At 51.3% G+C, this 23,503-nt stretch overlaps 2 protein-coding genes across 2 annotated transcripts in view; one reads left to right on the top strand and one right to left on the bottom strand.

Annotated features, from left to right (window-relative positions):
- Nucleotides 1–7,747, bottom strand: part of LOC135873060 (scavenger receptor cysteine-rich type 1 protein M130-like) — a 97,353-nt gene extending 89,606 nt beyond the window's left edge. Inside the window, exon 1 of the mRNA XM_065397535.1 lies at nt 7,537–7,747. Within this exon, the coding sequence (XP_065253607.1) occupies nt 7,537–7,747 (211 nt within the window). The remainder of the gene's footprint in view (nt 1–7,536) is intronic.
- LOC135873059 (alpha-2-macroglobulin-like) overlaps nt 1–23,503 on the top strand; it is a 1,316,454-nt gene that overhangs the window by 509,876 nt on the left and 783,075 nt on the right. The gene's annotated exons all lie outside the window — the stretch shown is intronic.

Raw genomic sequence — 23,503 nt, 5'->3', positions numbered from 1 at the left:
GCTGTCCAGAGCGGTCACAATGAAGCACTGTGGGATAGCTCCCGGAGGCCAATAACGTTGAATTCCGTCCACACTAAGCCAATTCCGACCCACTAAGGCCGATTTTACCGCTAATCCCCTCGTCGGAGGTGGAGTAAAGAAACCGGTTTAAAGGGCCCTTTAAGTCGAAAGAAAGGGCTTCGTCGTGTGAACGTGTCCAGGCTTAATTCGATTTAACGCAGCTAAAGTCGACCTAAACTCGTAGTGTAGACCAGGCCTCAGAAACCTGGAAAAATCTCTGACTGGATGGGCTCAGGCGTTTGGTCACAAGCTGAGGTGGTTCAAAAGTTTTGGATTTTTTTTAAGCAGAATTTTTTTATTGTTTCTTTAAACAATCAAACACAGCAAGCAGCAAATATTTGGCCACACACTTCTGAAACCCCAAACCATGTTCAGGTTTTGGCAGACTAATTTCAGCTTTTCAATTAAAAAAAACACAACAAATTTTGAAGGAAAGCAGACATTGTCCGTGATTTTTTCTGCTTTTTAAAAACCCCTAGTTTTTGATCCAAAAAAAGTTTTCACGGAAAATATTTGTCCAACCCTTTTAATGAGCTTTAATGCCTTTTAGCACTAGCTGATGTGAGAACCAGTGATACCTTGTGTGACAGACCCAGACCAGTGGGGTACAGGAGTCTGGTAGAGGACAAATATACTGGTCACTGGATGAGTAGTTTTCTGTTCTCTGAGTGACCAGAGAAGGGGCTGCACTAGAGTAATCAGGAACCTGCTAGAACCAGTTAAGGCAGGCAGGCTAATTAGGACATCTGGAGCCAATTAAGAAGAAGCTGCTAGAATCAATTAAGGCAGGCTAATCAGGGCACCTGGGTTTTAAAAGGAGCTCACTTCAGTTTGTGGTGCGAGTGTGAGGAGCTGGGAGCAAGAGGCGCAAGGAACTGAGAGGGTGTGCTGCTGGAGGACTGAGGAGCACAAGCGTTATCAGACACCAGGAGGAAGGTCCTGTGGTGAGAATAAGGAAGGGTGTTTGGAGGAGGCCATGGGGAAGTAGCCCAGGGAGTTGTAGCTGTCATGCAGCTGTTACAGGAGGCACTATAGACAGCTGCAGTCCACAGGGCCCTGGGCTGGAACCCGGAGTAGAGGGTGGGCCCGGGTTCCCCCCAAACCTCCCAATTGACCTGGACTGTGGGTTCTTCCAGAGGGGAAGGTCTCTGGGCTGTTCCCCAACCCACATGGTGAATCTCTGAGGAAAGAAAATCCGCCGATAAGCGCAGGACCCACCAAGATAGAGGAGGAACTTAGTCACACTGGTGTCAGGGGTGGGATCTTGGGGTGCACAGCGCGGCGGAAGAAGGAGGGTGATTTAAAAAAAACAACAACAACAAAAACAAAACAAAAAAAGGGAGAGGGTTTATTTTTTTTACCACAATGGATGACGTAGTGCGGGCACTAATACAAGCTACGGCGGCCCAGCAGGAGGCTACCCGTGTCCAGGCAGCCGCCCAACAGGAGGCAGGGCGGCTGCAGCAAGAGACTAATCGCCTGCTGATGGACCAGGCTGCTTAAGACCGAGCTATGTTGTGGGAACTGGTAAACAAGGTAAAGTCCCTTACAGAGCTGAATCGCGGCCATGATGGGACGCGGCTCATACGGGCCAGCCATTGGCTGCAGAAAATGAGACGGGAGGATGATGTAGAGGCATACCTTCTGGCCTTTGAGAGGACAGCCCTATGGGAAGCCTGGCCTCGAGATCAGTGGTCTGGCATCCTTGCCCCATTCCTGTGTGGGGAGGCCCAGAAGGCCTACTATGATCTGCCTGAAGAGGCTGCGGCTGACTACCCCCAGCTGAAAGCAGAGATCCTGGCCAGATCTGGGGTAATGACAGCAGTGCGGGCCCAGCAGTATCACGGTTGGAGGTACCAGGAAGACAAAACCCCGCGGTCCCAATTGTATGACCTCATCCATCTCGCACAAAAGTGGTTGCAAACAGAGTCCCGGAGTCCGGAAGAGATACTAGCGGTTCTGGTCATCGACCGATACATGAGGGGACTACCACCAGACCTTCGTGCCTGGGTAAGCCAGAACGAACCTTCCACCTATGACAAGGTTGTCGCCCTGGTAGAGAGGTGAAGGACAGTGAGGGAGCTGACCCGACCAGTTAAGGAAGAGGCACCCCAGGTTAAACTAGCAGCACCAAGCCCTAAAGTTCGGGTGACTGGGCCACCAGGAGGGCCCAGGTGGAAAAAGAGAGAGGCTGAAGGCCCATCAGAGGCCACAAAGAGTCGGAGCACTGAGGGAGAAGAGGATCATGATGTTAGACTGCCCAAACCAAAAGACCGGGGAACGCCTAGGGCTCCATACAGATGTTATGCCTGCGGGGAGTGGGGACACATAGCTGCACAGTGTCCCAATGCTGAGGAGCCTATGCAGTGTAATGTGGGGAACTGGGCAGATCCATGCTCCCTAATCCACCTTGTGGGGGTCTCACTAACCCCACATATGTATACCAGACCAGTGAAACTAAATGGGGTAGGGACCACGGCACTGGTTGATTCGGGGAGTGCTATCAAGCTTATCTCAGGGAAGCTCGTGAAGCGTAGTCAGCTGCTGCAGGCTAAACGTACGGGGATAACATGTGTCCATGGGACAGTTAGTTACTACCCCACCATCCCAGTAAAAATCGAGATCCAAGGGAACACTACTGAGGTAGCAGCAGGTGTAGTCCCTAAACTCCCATACCCGGTGCTCATAGGGAGGGACTTCCCAGGGTTTGGAAACCTACTCCCAGTAGGGGGATTGGAGAAAGATGGGGACCCTAAAATTGGTGAGGCATCCACAGCAGACTGTCAACCCTCAGTCTTCTCTGAAATATCCCCAGATTTGTTCTCCACTCCCAGACAGGGTAGAAAGACAAAAAGGGAAAGAAGGGCAGCTAAGGCCTTGGGAACCCAAATACTGACCCAAAGCCAGAGGGTCACTCTTGTAGGTAGGTGGACCCGCGCAGCTGAAAAGGAGGCCACGCAGGAGGGAGAAGCACCTGAGTCTGACCCCCACCCTAATGCTTCTGAACCAGTAGAGGCAACAGAGACTGGGCCCCTAGACCTTGGGCAGATTAGCCCCGGGAGAGGAAATTTTGAACGGGACCAGGCAGAAGACCCAAGGTACGACAACATTAGGAAGGAGGTGACTGAAATAGATGGGGTCCCCGTGGAAGGGAAAACCCAGGGACCAGGACCCTACTTCATAATGAAGAAGGATCTCTTATACCGGGTTGCACAAGTACAGGGGCAGAAGGTACAGCAGATCCTAGTACCTCAAAAACACCAGAACACTGTATTAAGTCTTGCTCATAGTCATCTTTTGGGGGGGGGCATTTGGGGGTCGAGAAGACCCTGGCACGAGTCCTACGATGGTTCTTCTGGCCCGGATTACATGAAGAAGTGCGGAGGTACTGTGCCTCCTGCCCGGAGTGTCAGCTGCACAGTCCCGTCCCCACTTGAGGGCACCTTTAGTACCCCTTCCTATCATAGAGGTCCCCTTCGAGTGAATAGCCATGGACCTAGTGGGACCCTTGGAGAAGACGGCTCGGGACCACCAATATATACTTGTTGTTTTGGACTATGCTACTCGCTACCCAGAAGCCGTCCCCCTGCGGAACACGGCCTCTAAAACTATAGCCAAAGAGCTGGTGGGGATCTTTGCCAGAATGGGGCTACCGAAGGAGATATTAACCAACTAAGGAACCCCATTTATGTCAATGCTAATGAAGGACCTCTGTACGCTGCTCCATATACATACCCTGAGAACTTCGGTCTACCATCCGCAGACTGATGGGTTGGTAGAAAGGTTTAACCAAACCCTCAAGGCTATGATAAGGAAGGTGGTAAGTCGGGACGGGAAGGATTGGGACACCCTACTACCCTACCTTATGTTCGCTATCCGGGAGGTACCACAGGCCTCAACTGGGTTTTCCCCCTTCGAGTTATTATACGGGCATCACCTCCGTGGCATACTAGATATCGCCAAAGAGATCTGGGAAGAGGAACCCAATGAGGGGAGAAATATAATAGAGCATGTAATGCAGATGCGAGACCGGATAGCCCGGGTTACCCCATTGTACGGGAACATTTGGAGAAGGCACAGGAGGCCCAGCGAACCCATTACAATCGCCAGGCAAAAGTGCGACAGTTCCAACCAGGGGATTGGGTTATGGTGTTGGTACCCACGGCAGAAAGCAAGCTTCTGGCCCAATGGCAGGGGCCCTATGAGGTGGTTGAACCCATGGGGGAAGTAACCTACAAGGTGCGGCAGCCAGGACACAGAAAACAAGAACAGATTTATCACGTTAACCTTCTGAAACCCTGGCATGCACAAGAGGCATGCACAACGGTCCAAAAAGACCTAACCCAGGAAAACAAGCCTTCCAAACAGGTGAGAGTGTCTCCCGATTTAACACCAGACCAGAAGAATGAGGTGTCTGAGATGATCTTCCGGAACCAAGATGTGTTCTCGACAAAACCGGGTCGAACAACCGAGACATATCACCACATCGTCACGAACCCTGGGGCCAGAGTAACAATGAGGCCCTATCGGGTGCCAGCGGCAAAAAGGGAGGAAATAAAAGCAGAAGTAAAAAAAATGCTGGAGTTGGGGATCATCAAAGAATCCTACAGTCAGTGGTCCAGCCCAATCGTGCTGGTGGCCAAACCTGATGGCACCACAAGATTTTTGCAATGACTTCCGGCGACTAAACGAAGTATCCCAGTTCGACGCGTACCCCATACCTCGCATAGATGAGCTAGTGGACCGTCTGGGTAATGCCCGGTACTTGACTACCCTAGACTTGACAAAGGGGTACTGGCAGATTCCCCTTGCGGAAGACGCAAAGGAAAAGACTGCGTTCTCTACACCAGAGGGTCTTTTTCAATATACTGTCCTCCCTTTTGGACTACATGGGGCCCCAGCTACCTTCCAGCGCCTCATGGACAAGCTATTATGCCCGCATAACAGTTATGCTGCTGCCTACTTGGACGATGTGGTCATTCATACCCCAGACTGGGAAACCCACCTGGAGAAGGTGGAGGCAGTCCTCGATACCTTCAGGCGAGCTGGCCTTACAGAAAACCCTTCCAAGTGCACTGTAGGGCTACAGAGGCCAAATATCTTGGCTACATTGTGGGAAAAGGTCTGGTAAAACCCCAAGTGAACAAGTTAGAGGCCATCCAAAATTGGCCCCGACCAAGTCGCAAGAAACAAGTCCGGGCGTTCCTAGGTGTGGTGGGGTATTACTGACGATTTATCCCCCACTTTGCCACAAGGGCAAGCCCCGTGACAGACCTAGTGAAAGCCCGTGGACCTGATCTGGTGAGATGGTCTGACACAGCAGAGGAAGCATTCATAGACCTACGGACTGCCCTCTGCAGTAACCCCGTACTGATAGCCCCTGATTTCACCAAGGAGTTTATCCTGCAGACGGATGCATCGGAAGTAGGGTTGGGGGCCGTTCTATCACAGATGGTCAGGGAGGAGGAACACCCAATTCTATACCTCAGTCGGAAACTCCTTCCAAGGGAACAAAAATATGCAGTGGTGGAGAGAGAATGCCTCGCTGTAAAATGGGCCGTGGAAACATTGCGCTACTACCTGCTCGGGCGCAGATTTGTCCTCGTGACCGACCATGCCCCTCTTCAATGGATGCAGCAGAACAAGGAGAAGAACACAAGGATGACCAGATGGTTCTTATCCCTCCAACCTTTCCAGTTCCGTGTGCAACACAGAGCAGGGAGCCGTCATGGCAACGCCGATGGCTTGTCACGTGTGCACTGTCTGGCGTCCCAAGCTGCCCAACCCCTTGGCGTTGAGCAGGGGGGAGGGATATGTGACAGACCCAGATCAGTGGGGTACAGGAGTCTGGTAGAGGGCAAATATACTGGTCACTGGATGAGTAGTTTTCTGTTCCCTGAGTGACCAGAGCAGGGGCTACACTAGAGTAATCAGGAACCTGCTAGAACCAGTTAAGGCAGGCAGGCTAATTAGGACACCTGGAGCCAATTAAGAAGAAGCTGCTAGAATCAATTAAGGCAGGCTAATCAGGGCACCTGGGTTTTAAAAAGGAGCTCACTTCAGTTTGTGGTGCAAGTGTGAGGAGCTGGGAGCAAGAGGCGCAAGGAGCTGAGAGTGAGAGGGTGTGCTGCTGGAGGACTGAGGAGCACAAGCGTTATCAGACACCAGGAGGAAGGTCCTGTGGTGAGAATAAGGAAGGTGTTTGGAAGAGGCCATGGGGAAGTAGCCCAGGGAGTTGTAGCTGTCATGCAGCTGTTACAGGAGGCACTATAGACAGCTGCAGTCCACAGGGCCCTGGGCTGGAACCCAGAGTAGAGGGCGGGCCTGGGTTCCCCCCAAACCTCCCAATTGACCTGGACTGCGGGTTCTTCCAGAGGGGAAGGTCTCTGGGCTGTTCCCCAACCCACATGGTGAATCTCTGAGGCAAGAAAATCTGCCAATAAGCGCAGGACCCACCAAGATAGAGGAGGAACTTTGTCACACTTGTAAAGGTGACTTGAAAAGAAGTTTTCTCAAAACTGGGTTTGTGCCGAGATGCAGAAGGGTTTTAAATGTTTATTTTTCCCAGAGCCGCCTGGCGGGGGCGGGAGGGACAAGTGGGGCAATTTGCCCCAGGTACCGCAGGGGCCCCCACGAGAATGTAGTATTCTACAGTATTGCAATTTTTTTTTATGGAAGGGGCCCCCAAAATTGCTTTGCTCCAGGCCCCCTGAATCCTCTGGGTGGCCCTGCTGCTGCCCTAGGGAGACACTGGGCTTCTATACACAGGCACCTACCTGCACAGACCTGCTAATGGGGATGCCCCCCACCCCACCCTTACTCCATGACAGCTGGCTGACCTGCCCAGAGGATGGCAGAGCCTGCTTATCCCCAGTTTTCCCAGGGGAGCTCAGGGAGAGACTGGTCAGCTCCACACAGACCTCAGTGCAGGGCCAGCTCCAGGCACCAGGTGAGCAATCTGGTGCTTGGGGTGGCAGCTTGTACGAGGCGGCATTCCGCCCAATCCTAGGGCGGCACGGCCGCTTTTTTTGTTGTTGTTGTTCCGCTCCAGCCACCCTGTAGGGGGTGGCGGCGCGGAGGATGGGAGTGCCCTGCAGAAAGCCCGGCAGGGCAGCCGGCGTCCTTCTCTCCCAGCCGACCGGAGCGGGGCGGAGCCCACCCGGCAGGTGGTGCGGCGGTAGGGGCCGCGTGGCAGCGCCCTGCTGAAGCCCTGGCTGCCCCCCTTCTCTCTCCCCTCCCCGCTAGCTGGGGCACATCTGCAGCGCAGGGAGTTCCCCTGCACCCTGGCTCCGGCCACGTTGCAGGGTTGGTTTTTGTGTGTGTGTGTGCTTGGGGCGGCCAAAAGGCCAGAGCCGGCCCTGCCTCAGAGCAGGGCACCCTCCAGCTCTAAGTCACCAGGAATGTCACACACTTTGGGTTCAGTCCCTTCTCCCTCATGTGGAGTTTTCTATGGAGGCAGGTTGACCGAGTTCTTACCTGAGCAGAGCACTCCAGTATCAAAAGAATGAGAGCACTGGAATGCACCCCATCCTTCATGTCTGCAGTCCCAGAGAGCTGACTCGTCACCATCACAATTAGCTAGAATCAGCCAAGTTGGTCCAGATCCTTCTCCAAAATGAGCCTGGTCATGGGCACTGACAGCAGATCCACATCTCAGCTGCTTACAAACCACTTCAGCATCTTCCATGTCCCAGTCATTATCACACACCGTCCCCCACTGATCCTGGTGTTTAACTTCCACTCTCCCGGCACAGGGGCTGCTTCCATTCACCAGCCTCAGCTCATCAGCACCTTCAAACAGACACAGAGCAGGGTTTCAGACAGCGCAGAGCCCAAACCCTCTGGCTTGGACAGTATCACACAAGGGCCCTGATCCCCCAGTTAGGCTTGTCACTGGGGAGGCAGCATGAGGTATCTCCCCCACTCTGAGCTCTCTGGGCTGGTGGATGCTGAGCACCGTCACTGCTGTGTAATTCACAGCAGCAGTGCCCTCAAAGACTCCTCACCTCCCTCACCACCCCATCTCCTCCTTCCTTCGACCCTCCTCCCACACCACTCACTTGAAAACATGTTCCACCACCCCACCTCTCCCTGCACTAGCTCCTCCACCCATTTCCAACAACCTCTCCTGCCTGGAAAGGGGATGTGGTGTATTGAAAACTATTAAAATGACAACCTGCTGCCACTTTAAGAGTAAGGGGCTTTCTGGTCCTGTTTGCAGGCTAGGGATTGAGCTCTTTGTAAGGAAGCGGCAATCTGGGCCTTCAGCAATCAGATTGCAGAGAGCCCGCCTAAACCTAGGTGTGGTAAATTGTGCCTCTCTGCCTTGTGGAGCAGCCTGCTTTGTCTCTCTCTCTGTTTTCGGATTCTTGTGTGTTAGGGTTCTACATTCTAAGTAATAAAGTTGTATTACATTGCAACTTTCCAGAAAGAGTATTTCATATGTTTATCTAACTTCTCTGTGTTTATGCTGTGAACATAACATGGCGAGCCAGACATATCCCACTATCCTGTTCCCCCTCCCCTCAGACTTGCTGCTGCTCTGCCCATTCAGTGCCACCCCCCTGCCCAACATACAGCCCACCTGCCGCTCAACGCTACTTTCCTTCCTCCTCTGTCTGAGTCACTGCTCCTCCCAGACCCCTCCCCTTCTACCTGCTTCAAATCTTTAAATATTTCTCATAAGGAATTCGAGAAAATGTTTTTCCCCATCTGCATTTACCTGCTGGTTACAAACTGTAACTGCAGATTTATCTGTGATGAGTATTTTATGCTCAGTTTTTATAAAGCACATTCCCTCTCCAGTAACAGGGGCTGTAACTCCATCCTGGTTGTCAGGGCACATCAGAATCCTCAGAGCAGAGAGCTCCCGCTAGCTGCAATTACAGCTGTATATTGATGGGGAGCTCTGTGTGTGCGGGGGGGGACTGTTCCATATAATCTCATGGTGAAAACAAACCTCTTCCCCAGGGCACAGTGACTATTATTGACTATTATGGGAAGTCCAGGAGCTCTGGACCCACCTCCACATCCCTCTTGTTGAGGGGATTCATTCTGCGACACTGAGTCAGATTAAGAAACTTGGTGTCTTTTCTGACCCTTCCCCACTCTGTGGGAACCCACGTGTTGGGCTTGGGACAAAAGAGTTTACTTTCTTAATTTTAATTTATATAAAGGTTTTTTTTCTGTCTGGTGAATTTTATCCCCACATTATCTCTCCACCCTCAATCACACAGGTAGGTATTATTCCCATTTTACAGAAGGAGAACCTGAGGCAGTGAGAAATGAAGTGAGATGCCCCAAGGTCACACACTAAATCTGTGGCAGAGTCAAGAACACACACTAATCACCGGATTCCCAGTGCAGGGTTTTCACCATAGAACCATCTGTAAGTTACACAGAGGGCATAGGCTGTGCACTCATGTATTCCATGGTGTCCTCGCCACAGCAGTGACTGGGGGTTAATTATTATGATTTCCTCTTAGTGCCGTTCCCAGTAGGGCATATCCACTGCAGCATGTTTGCTCTCTGGTTTGAGCAGCCACCATCATGCTACATCTCCCTCATGCTCTTTGTGGCCCTGAACCAGCAAAGGCTTTTACTCATAGGGGACTAACTCATGTGCTTAATGTTAAGCTCGTATTTTAGTGTTTTGTTGGAAGGGAGCTTATAATGTACATTAGTGCCTATGGAGTGATGGGTTGATTTTAAGATGTCCCTGTTGTTTTTACATCCCTTTGTGCTGTAGTCCCTGGCTGTATTTGAGTCCCCTCCCTCCTTGAGACTCTTCTTTATTTAAGTCCAGATTGTGGAACTCCCAGGAGTCGTCCCACTGACTACACTGGCCTACCTGGGACTGCTCCTGTCACAGAGGGCTCAGCAATGGCAGGAAGAAAAATGGGCAACAATTTCACAAAACCATTTCTGTTCTGCTGCAATTTTGTGTGTGTGTGTGTGTGTGTGTGTGTGTGTGTGTGTGTGTGTGTGTGTGTTTTCCTAAAGTTTTGACAATCAAAGATGAAAACGTTAATCTGCTGGAGTGTCGGTTTCACCACGGTGAAACTTTTGGGTGGAACCAGAATCCAGCCCATTTGTAGGTGTCCATTTGTAGATTTGTAAATCCCCCATTATTGAGGGAGGGTGGCAGGGAGTTCAGCAGCCGTTCTAAGCTGCATTTAAATCAAGCTGAAAAACATTCTCATGGACTGTTGGGCTATGAGCTTTTAACTGGACACAAGTGTGATGGGGACATTCCTGTTCCACATGGAGTCAAATTTAAAGACAAGAAAAGGAAGGTTGTAACCAGCCTCTATTATTACTCTGACCAGACTGTTGACCAGTGGAGTCCAGGGCCGCCTTCTCTCCCTGCAGAGTACGAGTTCCACCAATTATAGGTAATGAGAGTCAATCCACCCTGCAGGGAGAATAGGGCCCCCTGGTTTCACATGGCCCATGCCATGGCAATTTGGTTACTCAGGAATCCCAGTGGAATTCTCTGTGGTTTCATTCTGCTAAAATTCAGTTTTATCATGAGATTAAACTCCAGCTACTTCTGTGTGAATTTCTTGGGAAGTTCAGATACAAATCCCCACTCCAAAAAATCCCTTGCTCTGTAATCCTCAGCACCTACCCTCCGAGGCACAGAGACATTGCAGAGCTATCTGTGATCTGTACATACCAGCTGTGGTACAACAGTTTGTCTCTAGCTAAATATTTGAGGTTTCTAAAATCTGACTTTCATCTTCAGCTTCACCCGTTCATACTGCAGCTACAGAACAGCAGCGTCTCAGACTGCAGCAACTCACAGAAACAGTCTGCTACTGGACAGTTCAATGTCCTGACAAATGCATCACTTACATCCTGCTGAAGGTGCCCAGCAAGTTGGACGCACACAGGACAGCAGTGTTATTTTAAATGGTATGGATTGTATATCTGGAATTATTCACAGGTCTCATACACAGGTACAGATCTGGATGGGGGATGAGGCTGGAGGTCACAACAGAGAAGCCCACTTTCCTTTTCTTGTGGTTCAATTGTTTAGCAGGAATGTCTAAGCACTGAAGCCATTAGTTCACTAAAACCAACTCTGAGCTCACAGTGCTACAAGACTGGGGTATTTTTATAAAGTATAAACCGTCTGTGACTGGGTCAAATCTATGATTATTGCAAATATATAAACCTCCTCTCTCAGAATAACCAATGGGGAGATAATTACACACACACATTTACTTAAACCCAATTGCCTGCTTTCCCTTTGTTTCATTGATTTCTGGAATAAAAACCCATTTCTAGTGGATTCAAAACTCTCTTTCTAGTTCTTGTCTGCCCAACTCATAAAGTGAAATAAATCAGGCACTTACCCATGGTGTCCTGAAGAAAAAGAAGAAACCAAAACAGGTGAGTGGAGAGATGTCCCTTCATTGCCAGCCGGACTTGCTGTCCCCTCCTGACACTGCACTGGCTGCACCAAAACACTTTGCCAGGGCTCCTCTGTCTCTGACAAGTGACAAAAAAGCAGTGTAAGGGAAATATATAGATTCAGATGCTGGCATCAGCTGCGAGAAGGAACCAATAGAAACAATATTCACCTTTTTAGACATTATCAGAGGGTTTATCTAAAACTTTTTGCAGCTAAAACATCCAATACAATTCTAAAACTCCGGCTGTGACCATATATGAGCGACGAGTCTGCTTCTGATGTCATGTTCGCTTCAGTCTCGGATCATCATGTAACCACCCTCCTTGGCGTAGGGCAGAACAGTATGAAAAATTATTCTTTTTTGGCAAATAAAAGTGAGCCTTGAATGCTGCTCATTTGATAAACCAATTAAGAAAATAAATATGGAAAAAAAGAAACATCTAAAATTGAACCCCTTAGCTATATGTGTCCAATTGTAGCCAGGCCACTAAAACCACAGAGCTAGGATGTTACCATTGGGGTTAGCTGTATCCAAAAGGGAAGGGAACAAACCTTGCTCCCTTTGTGGAACCCAGACTGCTCAGGGCTTCCTGAACGGAGTGGGAACGGCAGTGGTACATTAGTGGTAGAAGTGTGTCATGGCGCTTCCTTCTTCAGATGTGACCATCAGTGGCAGCAGAGTCTGAGAGGGCTTCCTGTTCGCCCTGTTAGAGTTTGTTCTTAACACTTACTGAATAGGTTCTGAGTGACCATCTCACATACCATAGTGTAGGTAGTGACCCACTCCAGGACTCTCTGTCCAGGCCAGTGCTAGGACTGCCCTGTGTGATAACTCTAGGCAGCACAGGCTGCGTTAGTCAGTCTGGGAGCTAGAGAGAATCGCAGGGTCCCTGCTATTTCCATCAGTCAGAATAGAGAATCTCCTTAATAGTCAGTACAGTTGAAACCCGTCTCATCTGTACAGCAAAGAGCAGCACATTGGCCATAGGACACCAGTTTCCCAGGAGACAGCAGCAAGTTAACCAGGAAAACAACATAGCCGACGTCGAGCGGAAAGTGGGTGGGGGAGGGGGCAATCAAAGGTAAAATCCCGCCTGAAGATGCTGTATAGGTGTGTGTTACAACAAGTCTAACAGAGGCACTTAGAATAGAATTTTAAATCAGCCCATCGCAGCAATTGTGGTACCAAACAGAAAGGTGGCCTTGTAGGAAACAGCTCAAATGCAGGCATCTCTGGCACTTTGCCACCCCTACCTCATGAAGGCCAAACTGCCACAGTGTGAGCTCCTTGGCAATGAACAACAGGGTGTTTCCCCAGCCAGACGCCATCTTGGTGAGTGGAGAGAACTCTGAGTCAGCACAGGAAGTTCTCTCTCACCCATCCAGAGAGCGGCAAAACACGGAGTGTGGGGGAGTCAGGGTCCTGCACCCCCCTCTTCCGGCGATTCACCGTGACTCTCAGCCAGCCAGTAAAACAGAAGGTTTATTAGATGACAGGAACACAGTCCCAAGCAGAGCTTGCAGATACAACCAGGACCCCTCAGCAGGGAGGGGTCAGGGAGCTTAGACCCCAACCCTGCAGCTAGCTTCAACCGAAACTCCACTGCAGCCATCTCCTTCCACCACCACCACCCCCGGCCCCTCCTTCAGCCTTTGTCCAGTTTCCTGGGCAAAGGTGTCACCTGGCCCCATCCCCCCTCCCGGTCCCATCCCCCCTCCCGGCTCAGGTTACAGGCTGAGGTATCGTCCCTCAAGTAAAGTCATCCCCTGCTATCCCATCCCCCATGCAGACAGTCCCAGTAAAGTTAGACGACATTCCCAGGTCAGTCCACCCTGCTCCCTACTGTGTCACATCTCTCCCCCTTTCGAGACTGAACTGAGTGGGGTCACTCTAACCAGTGACCTGGGGAACTTCAGGGCCCCCTCTCCAGGACAACACATCCGCTATTATGTTGGCTCTTCCCTTCACATGGACCACGTCCATGTCATAATCCTGCAGGAGCAAGCTCCACCTTAAAAGCTTGGTGTTGGCTCACTTCATCTGGTGTAGCCAGGTCAGGGGAGAATGGTCGGTGTACACAGTGAAGTGTCGCCCAAATAGATATGGCTCTAGTTTCTTGTCTAACCTGGGACACTTGGTCCTCCCGGGTCTGGCTAAAGACGCAGATGTCATCAATATACGCCACGGCAAAACTCTCCATCCCCTTCAGTAGCTGATCCACCAGGCGCTGGAAGGTAGCTGGCGCCCCCTTGAGGCCAAAAAGCTAGGTCAGGAACTCATAGAGCCCCAGCGGGGTGATAAAGGCCAATTTCAGCCTGGCATCTGCATCCAGCGGCACTTGCCAGTAGCCCTTTGTAAGATCCATGGTGGTAAGGTACCAAGCTCCTCCCACTTTCTCTAGGAGCTTGTCAGGCCTGGGCATGGGGTAGGCATCGGATACAGTGATGGCATTAAGCTTCCAATAGTCCACACAGAACCGGATTGACCCGTCCTTTTTGGTGACCAGCACTACCGGCGAGGCCCAAGGGCTGGAAGATGGCTGGATCACCCCCAAAGCCAGCATGTCCCTGACCTCTTTTTCCAGGTCCTGCTCAGTTTTCCCTGTGACTCGGAAGGGGGAGCATCTTATAGGAGGATGTGATCCTGTCTCCACCCGGTGGACAGCCAGATTAGAGTGTCCAGGCTGGTTGGAAAACAGCTGTCGGTACAGATGCAGCACCCTTCTGATCTCAGCTTGCTGGGAAGGGGTTAGCCGATCAGAGAGGGGAATTGTTTCCAGGGGGGAGCCAGGTTTTGTCCCAGGGAATAGATCTACTAAAGGGTCATCTCCCTACTCCTTCCAATGTCCACACAAGGTCAACACCACATTCCCCCTGTCATAATACGGCTTCATCATATTCACATGGTACACCTGGCGGTGGTGTGCCCAGTTGGACAGCTCCACCACATAGTTTAACTTATTTAGTTGCTTGACAACCTTGAAAGGACCTTCCCAGGTGGCCTGTAGTTTGTTTTTCCTCATGGGGATGAGAACCACCACCTGATCCCCGGTGGCATAGGCGCGGGCCCGCGCCGTGCGGTCATACCAGACCTTCCTCTGGGCTCTGGCCAGATTCTCCCTGGCCAGGCCCATGAGCTCAGCAAGTCTTTCCTGAAAGGTCAGGACATAGTCCACCACTGACTCTCCATTGGGAGTGGCCTTCCCCTCCCATTCGTCTCTCATCAGGTCTAGGGGCCCATTTACCCTCCTGTCATATAACAGTTCGAAAGGCGAAAACCTAATAGACTCCTGGGGTACTTCCCTGTATGCGAACAGCAGGTGAGGTAAGTACTTGTCCCAATCCTGCGGGCGCTGATTCATAAATGTTTTTAGCATCATCTTTAGCGTTCTGTTGAACCTCTCCACCAGCCCATTGGATTGGGGTGGTATGCTGAGGTCCAGTTGTGCCGGACCCCACATTTATCCCACAAGCACTGGAGCAGGGGCAACATGAAGTTGGACCCTTGGTCTGTCAAGACTTCCTTGGGGAACCCCACTCAGCTGAAAATGGTCAGCAGTGCATCTGCCACGGTGTCTGCTTCAATGGAAGCTAAGGGCACTGCCTTGGGGTAGCAGGTGGCAAAATCTACTACCACCAGAATGTATTTCTTCCCTGACCGGGTCATCTTGCTGAGAGGTCCCACTATGTCCACAGCCACCTTCTGGAAAGGCTCCTCTATGATGGGCAAGGGACTCAAAGCCGCTTTCCCCTTGTCCCAGGCCTTCCCCACCCTCTGACAAGGGTCACAGGATCGGCAATACTGTTGGACAGTAGTAAAAACTCCAGGCCAGTAAAAGTTCTGTAGCAGCCTCTGCCTGGTGCGCCGGATCCCCTGGTGCCCTGCGAGAGGGATGTCATGGGCCGGGTGCAGTAGCTTGTGATGATAATTTTGGGGTACCACCAGCTGGCTCCTGATCCCCCATGACTCCTTCTCCCCTGGAGGAGCCCATTCTCGGTATAGGAACCCCTTCTCCCACAGGAACCTCTCCTTGCAACCTCTCCCCATGGTCTGAACGGCACTGAGGGTGGCCAGGTCCCTTAGCTTCCGCAAGGATGGATCTTTCTGTAACTCAGCCTGGAACTCAACGGCAGGAGAAGTGATAGGGACCTGCTCCCTCTCACCAGCTGGGTCTGAAGCCGCAGCCTCTCTGAGCCTTGGCCCTGGGCGCTCCCTCCCAACCAGGGTAGGGTTCTGTGCCTCCGGGGTGATATTCTTCCCAAGGTCAGGGCATCGTGCCCCTTGCCGGCTCTGGCTATGGGTCATGACTAGGGCGTTCTGGGGGTTGCTTGGCCAGTCCTCTAGGTCCCCCCCCATCAACATCTCAGTGGACAAATGGTGTTGCACCCCCACATACTTGGCACCCTCCTTGGCCCCCCATTTCAGATGTTTCCTCGCCACGGGCACCTTGAATGGGGTCCCGCCCACCTCTGTCAGAGTAAGGTAGGTGTTGGGCATCACCCGATCTGGAGCTACCACCTTGGGCCGGGCCAGTGTCACCTCAGAGCCCGTGTCCCAGTATCCATTGACCTTCCTCCCATCCACCTCCAGGGGAACAAGGCACTCGCTCTGAAGGGACAGCCCCGTGCCCACCCTGTAAATGGAGAACCTTGTGTCCAGAGCATCCAGCCCCCCAGAGGAGCTGGCCTGGGGCACTCCTCCCTCCTGAGCAGTTGGGAAGCTGTCAGTCCACCTTGCCTGGGAAGCCGGCCCCTCATCCAGATGGGTCCCTACCCAGTTAACTCTGTGTGGGTTTGGTCTGCTCAGTCTGTCCTTGAGCTTGGGGCACTGGGTTCGTATGTGGCCTCTCTGGCCACAGTAATAGCAGCTCATGTCCCATTGGTCCCCTCGAGCCAGTCGGTTGGTCCTGACGCCGGATGTTCTCCTTGGGAGGGGGTTCTCCATGTTCCCCCTTTGGGAGGTCCCAGGGTGACTCTCTCACTGCATCATGGTGGGCCTGTTCCTTTGGGACTCCTCACTGCCATCCCCTGACCGGCTGTTTACAAGCTCGTCGGCCAGCTGCTCTGCATGTCGTGGGCCCTCTGGTTTTTTGTCCACCAACCATAGCCTCAGGTCGGATGGGCACTGTTCATACAGTTGCTCCAGTACCATTAGGTTAAGCACATACTCCCTAGTTGGGGTCCCATCTGCCCACTTGTGGGCGTATCCCTGCATCCGGAGGACCAGTTCCAGATATGTGACCTCAGGGGTTTTATGCTGACTCCGGAACCTTTTCCGGTACATCTCGGGAGTCAGCCCAAACTCGCGTAGCAGGGCCTTTTTGAATAGTTCATAGTCTCCTGTCTCTGCCCCTTTCATTTGGCTGTACATCGCCATGGCTTTGGGGTCCAGTAAGGGAGTGAGAAACTGGAACCTGTCTGCTGGATCAAACCTGTGCAGCTTGCAGGCATTCTCAAAGGCATTCAGGAAGTCATCTATGTCCACGAGCGCCGCCAGCTTTTCTGCCGCCCTAGGCGGCGGAAGGTCCCACCCCGAAATGCTGCCCCCGATAGAGGTGGCAGAAGGTCCTGCTCCCGAAATATCGATGACGACCGGGGCGGCCCTCTAAATTCTAGTGCCCTAGGCAACCGCCTAGGTCTCCTAATGGGTTGTGTCGGCCCTGTCTATGTCCTCCCCTTCCTTACGCCGGGCCAGGATGCCCGTTTCAAATCTCCATGCAGTCCTGGGTCCCCCATCACTCACCACAGCTGGGGGCTCGCTGCTGCTCAGCTTGGCCAACTCCAGTTCATGCTGACACTGCTTTTCCCGTTCTGCTCGCTCCTCCATCAGTTCCTGCTGCCTCAACTCCAGCTCTTTCAGTTTTATCTCCTTCTCTCATTCCAGCTGCCTCAGCTCCCGGGATAGGGAACTCCACCAGGAGGATCCCCTGCTGGCCAGGGGGGTCACGGTGCCCTCGGTATTTGCTGGGCCCTTCCCAGCCCTTCCCCTAGGCATAGGTAGGAGGGGTCTTGGGAAGCCCTCAGCAGCCGGCTGACCACTCCCAGCTGGAACAGACACCGGTGCCTGCTCTGCATCTGACGGGCTGCTTCCCTCAGAGACAGGGATCAGTTCATTTGAGCGATCTCCCTCCTCCAGCTGGGCAATCAGTTGTTCTTTGGTGCGCTTCCCAATGCGCAGCCCTCTCTGCCTACACAGCTCGTCCAGGTCACTCTTAAGGCGCTTGCTATACATCTCCTTGTTGGCCACTCACAGGCCTGTGTGCTCACCGCTCCCCACAGTTTCGAGGGGGATCCCCTTGTGTGCCAGCCCTTCTCCAGGTCACCACCTCTCAGGGGTTAAGCGTAGCTCCTCCGCCCCCCAAAACCGTTCCTCGCTGAATCTTCAGCACGCCTGGTCCCCGTCAATCCCCCTTCGTTTTACTGCTCCCCAGTCACCTACTGCTGGAAGCGCCATCCACAGGGTGCAGTAGATCCCACGGCTAACACCAGTTGTCACGGAGTGCGGGGGAGTCAGGGTCCTGCACCCCTCTCTTCCGGCGATTCACTGTGACTCTCAGCCATCCAGTAAAACAGAAGATTTATTAGATGACAGTAACACAGTCCCAAGCAGAGCTTGCAGGTACAACCAGGACCCCTCAGCCAGGTCCCTCTCGGGGGCAGGGAGCTTAGACCCCAACCTTGGGGGGTTCCCTCCGTTTCCCCAGCCAGCTTCAAACTGAAACTCCACTGCAGCCATCTCCTTCCACCCTCCCTCCAGCCCCTCCTCCAGCCTTTGTCCAGTTTCCTGGGCAAAGGTGTCACCTGGCCCCATCCCCCTCCCAGCTCAGGTTACAGGCTCAGGTATCGTCCCTCAAATAAAGTCATCCCCTGCTATTCCATCCCCCATGCAGACAGTCACAGTAAAATTAGACAATATTCCCAGGTCAGTCCACCCTGCTCCCTACTATGACACACTAGGAACCATGCGGCAGCTACACCAGCTCTGCCTTGTCAGTGGCTGTGATAAATGAAGAGGGTGGGAGTAGCTCCCTTTTATGGACACCCAGCCAGCCAGTTAGCTGTAAAATCCCTCTTGATAGCTGTTCTCTGCTTGCTTTACCTGTAAAGGGTTAAAAAGTCCCCCAGGTAAAGGAAAAGGAGTGGGCACCTGACCAAAAGAGCCAATGGGAAGGCTTAAACTTTTTAAAATTGGGAAAGAAACTTTCCCTTTGTCTGTTGTTCTCCAGAGAAGGAGACACAGAGCAGCAATGCTATAAGCAGGAATGCTGTGTAAGGTTTGAACCAGGTATGAAAATTCATCTTCCATACCTAGAAGGAATCACTGGGACAGAGAATGTTGAAATAGACGCAATCAGGTTTATTTCTTTATTTTGGCTTGTGGATCTTCTCTGTGCTAACCCCAGATGCTTTTGTTTGCTTGTAACCTTTAAGCTGTACCCTCAAGAAAGCTATTTTGGATGCTTACTTTTTGGAATTGCTGTTTTAATCTCTAGCAAAAGCCTAAGTTCCAGATGTATTTTCTTCCTTTTTGTTTTAATAAAATTTACCTTTTTTAAGAACAGGATTGGATTTTTGGTTTCCTAAGAGGTTTGTGCATATGTTGTTTAATTAACTGGTGGCAACAGCTAACTTCCTTTTTTTTTTTCTCAGCTCTTCCCTGGAGGAGGGGTGAAAGGGCTTGAGGGTACCCCACAGTGAGGAATTCCCAAGTGCTTCTTCCTGGGTTCAAGGGTTGGGTTTTTTTTTTTTTTTTTTGCATTTGGGTGGTGGCAGCATTTACCAAGCCAAGGTCAGAGAAAAGCTGTAACTTTGGGAGTTTAATACAAGCCTGTAGTGGCCAGTATGAATTTTTAAAATCCTTGCGGGCCCCCATCTTCTGCACTTGAAGTGCCAGAATGGGGATTCAGCCTTGTCAGCGGCTCACCATGCAAAGGCCAGTGCAGCACAGTGCAGCCACTGTCCCGGAATAAACAGAACAAAGATCAGAGAATTCAAGAACTGACTGATAATCAAAGATGCATGCTGGCAACACGTATGAGGCCTCTTACATGTATGAGGCCCTGGCACCGACACTGACATTCACATGGATAGGACGTGTCGAAGAACCACAGTTACTAGAAGTTAAGTGACTGTTCTTTCGTGTGTGTGAGGCTGCTGCCTGTCCCCACCTCCAAGGGAGGTGGAGCTGCTGTGTGAGGGCTCTGGTTTCATTACAGTCTGTTGGGGTTTTAGACAAATATTGTCTCTGCATTCATTCAGACCCCGTGATGGCACAGTATTTATTGTTATCATTTTGGCTGATCTTGTTGTTCACGCCAAAGTCTGATCCTTTGTAGAATCCTCAGGATCCTTTACATCAAAGAGACACTCAGAACTAGGAGCTGGATATTCAAATTCTTACTTGGAACATGACAATCTGTCCCCTTAGCGGGAGCTGTGGTCCAAGGTCAGCCAGTCCTGTTCCAGTATGGCCAACCTCAGGAAATCAGAAATCATGAGTCAATCCCCCCAAAAGCATGAGCCTGATCCAAAAAAAGACTATATTGTGTTTTTATCTGTCTTTTGACTGTTTGACTATTGAACTCCCTCTGCCTATCCACAGTGTGTGTGAGACAATTACTGTTACCCATCTCCCAGATTTCTTGGGTAAGGTGATTTTGGCTCCTGCTCCAGGAGCTCTCACCTCCACATCTGCCCATCTCCGCCCCACCAATGAATTCTTCCTGAAACCTCCAAGTCAATCCTGTCCCTTCAGTCTCTGCATCAGTTCTGTTCCCCCACCCTACCTTGTCAGTTCTGCCCATTCTCTGCCTCCACAACTGCTCAATCCCTGGGGTTCTTCACCGTCTCTCTCAGGGCTGGGGCTGCACCAGGGTCCACCCCTCCACTTTCCAGGATGCTGGGGCAGCTCCAGGGGCTCTTCAATCCCTCCTCATCCCTAGGCTTGTGCTGTGGGGTGAGGGGAGGAGCAAGTGACCCATGTTCCCCCCCGTTGCTCACAGGATACTCCTGAGGGAATTCTGCACCAAAAAATAAAAATTCTGTGCACAATATTTTAAAATTCTGCATATTTTATTTGTCAAAATAACACAATAACAATATAATCACACCATTTTAAATGATTTGCTGACAAGTATTTTGAAATAAATTACCAAAAGAATTGAAAATGGTGTGATTGTAATGTTATTGTGTTATTTTGACAAATAAAATATGCAGAACTTTGCACAATTTAATTTAAAAAAAAATTGGCACAGAATTCCCTCAGCAGTACCAGGGTTCTGTGTGGTGCAATCTGGGTGTGGGCAGCTTGGTGTGGGGGTCTGGCTGTGGGGGGGGAATCTGGATGCACATGGGCTCGGTGTGGGGTTCTGGGTGCAGGGGCAATGGGACTCTGCAGGGGAGTCCAGGTGAAAGTGGTCAGGGCTCAGTGGCAGTGGGGGCTGGTGGAGTGGGGCTTGGTGGGGGTGGAGGTCAGGGTGCATCTGGTTGGGGCTCAGTGAGGTGGGGGTCCAGGTGTGGGGGGCTCCCGATGCAGCGGGTGGAGCTCAGCTGAGTGGGCGTTCAGCGGGCTTGGTGGGGGGGTTCTGGGTGAGGGGGGCTCCTGATGTGGGGGGCTTAGTGGGGAGGGTTCCAGGTGGGGGGGCTCCCAATGCAGGGGAGGGTTTGAGGGGTGGAGGTGTGGGTGTGGGGGACTCAGTGCATGTCTTAGGTACCCACATGCCATGATCCTTGTAAAGAAACATTTTCCCTTTGCCTTGAGGTTTTTCTCGACAATATTAAATTGCCATATTTTTTCCTCCCAAGGCAGGGTTCCTCTGGGATTTGAGCCCAGGACCTGTGCCTTTTTAATGGAGTCATACTGCTAGGCCATCTGACCACTTTGTGCTTTGGTTTTCTCACTCACGGGCAGGTCTTTGCCAATTAGGTGTGAACTATTATTTCAAAACTGAGCAGCACCCGAAGTTTCGCAAGACTAAAGACCACAACTCTCAGCCTGGGAACTCACCTAGAACATGTCCAGTCTACGAAGAGCTGGACCAGGTGCTCATCCTGCCTCGAGCATGGAGTCTGCTTTCATGCTGGACCTGCTTCTGCATACGGATGGTGTTAATACTGGACTGGGAGCAGAGGGGCTGGAGGAGACACCAGAAACCATCCCACCCCGATGCTGCAGCACTGCACTCTGAATGCTATACTTCCAAGGTGATATTAAACTGAGCTACCTTCTTCTTGGCTGGGCAGACCAGCGGGAAATTAACCCCATTGCCAGGCTGCTGCAGAGGACACCTGAGCTCTGGCTCCATCCCCAAAAATGACAGTTTAGCCAGGCCTCTCTACAGCCCTGGAGGGAGGGGCAATCTGCTGCTGCTGCTTGGGAGACCTGAGGCCTGGCTCTATCTCCCAGATTAATACCATTACCCAGCTGCTGTACACACTTCTAGGAGGGCTGCTCTGCAACATCTGTAACTTGGGACCTGCTCTATCCCAGAATTAGTACCTGGCCAGGCTGTTCTATCGCCTTCAGGCAGGGACAATCAGCTGCTGCTGGGGACACATGAGACCTGGCTGAATACCCCAACTGACGCTCTTTCTGTGTTGCTCTATAGCCCTCCAGGGAGAGGAGTCCTGCTAGCTCTGACAGAGACACACCAAGACCTGGTTCCACCCGCTACTGACATCACTGCTGACCCAAAACACAGCTCTGGGTGCCTCCTGCTGCTGCAGTGACCATGAGGCCTAGCTCCAAACTCAGCATTAATCTCATTGTTGGGCTGCTAGATAGCACACCTGAGACCTGGCTCCAACCCCCAAATTAATGTAAATGCTGGGTGGTTCCATAGCTCTGCACCGTATTACTACTGCTTCTGGGGAGACCCTAAAAGTCAGGATCCAACCCTAAAATTATGCATGTGCCATGACTATCAGTTGTCTGTGAGTTGTAACATTTGTTCTCAGTATGTCCAACTTAGGTTGTTATCATCACTGGTAGGGGTACTGGTACATCATAGAGCATCCTTCTAAAGCGCTGAGGCTCAGTGGTAGCAGTTTCTTAGGGCTTCCTGCTAAAAACTAGATGATTAGTGTTAGAGGAGATTCTAAAGGGCCACGGTCATCATCATTATCAGATGTTCTTAAGACTTACTGCTTTGTCTCCTTCTCCCTTTCAGCTTTGTGCCTTGTGTCATGCTGCCCCTAATGCCTTGAACCTTCTCTCTGTTCTCATACGCTAATAGCCCTCCAGCTCCTGCTTCTGCTTCAAATCCCTGCTGAAAACCCACTGCACCTCACCAATAACCCCCAACCTCTCTTACTTTGTTGCCCAATATCATCTTTTTGTTTCACTTGTCCTGCTTAGATCGTCAGCTCTTCAGAGCAGGGAACTCACCTTATCTGTGTTTGTAAACACAGCATAAATTTAGGGCACTATAGAAAGGATGTTTAATAATAACTCATTCTACGCAGCACAACATTTATTCATGTCCCTACAAGTCCCAAATGTATGAATATTCTGTATGATCCTAATTCAAAATGACTCCAGCACAGGTTGGCAGGAGTTAAACCCATGTCTATGAAAGTTGAGATTCTCCTGCAACCACATGGATCCAGGAAACACCAAATATTGCAAGACTTGCAATAAAGTCATGCAAGCTTGACTCCCTTGATTCCCTTTGAAAATTCCATCTGAAGAGTAAAATTTTCATTCCAGGTTGAGAGAGAGACACACAGAGAGAGTACAGTGCAGTGATTTGCTAGGTAACATTCTGCATCTGAACTGAAACACAAAATGGCTGCTACCTCACAACTGCCTCTACATCAGAGAGAGGGTTTGTCTACACTGCAGTTTTAGGTGTGATTGCAGCTCTGGTAGGCAGGCCCACACTAGCTTTAATCTAGCTAGCACAGCTAAAAAAAGCATGAAAACATGGAGGCATAGACCCCAGCACAGGTTAGTGATGTGAGTACATACCCAGGATCCTGGGCAGGCTGGTACAGCCCATGCTGATGCCTGTCTTGCCAGCTCTT

The sequence above is a fragment of the Emys orbicularis genome, chromosome 1 (genome assembly GCF_028017835.1).
Source record: "Emys orbicularis isolate rEmyOrb1 chromosome 1, rEmyOrb1.hap1, whole genome shotgun sequence".
Taxonomy (NCBI): domain Eukaryota; kingdom Metazoa; phylum Chordata; order Testudines; family Emydidae; genus Emys; species Emys orbicularis.
Note: the sequence above shows the minus strand (reverse complement) of the source record. Positions and strands in the feature narration are given on the sequence as shown.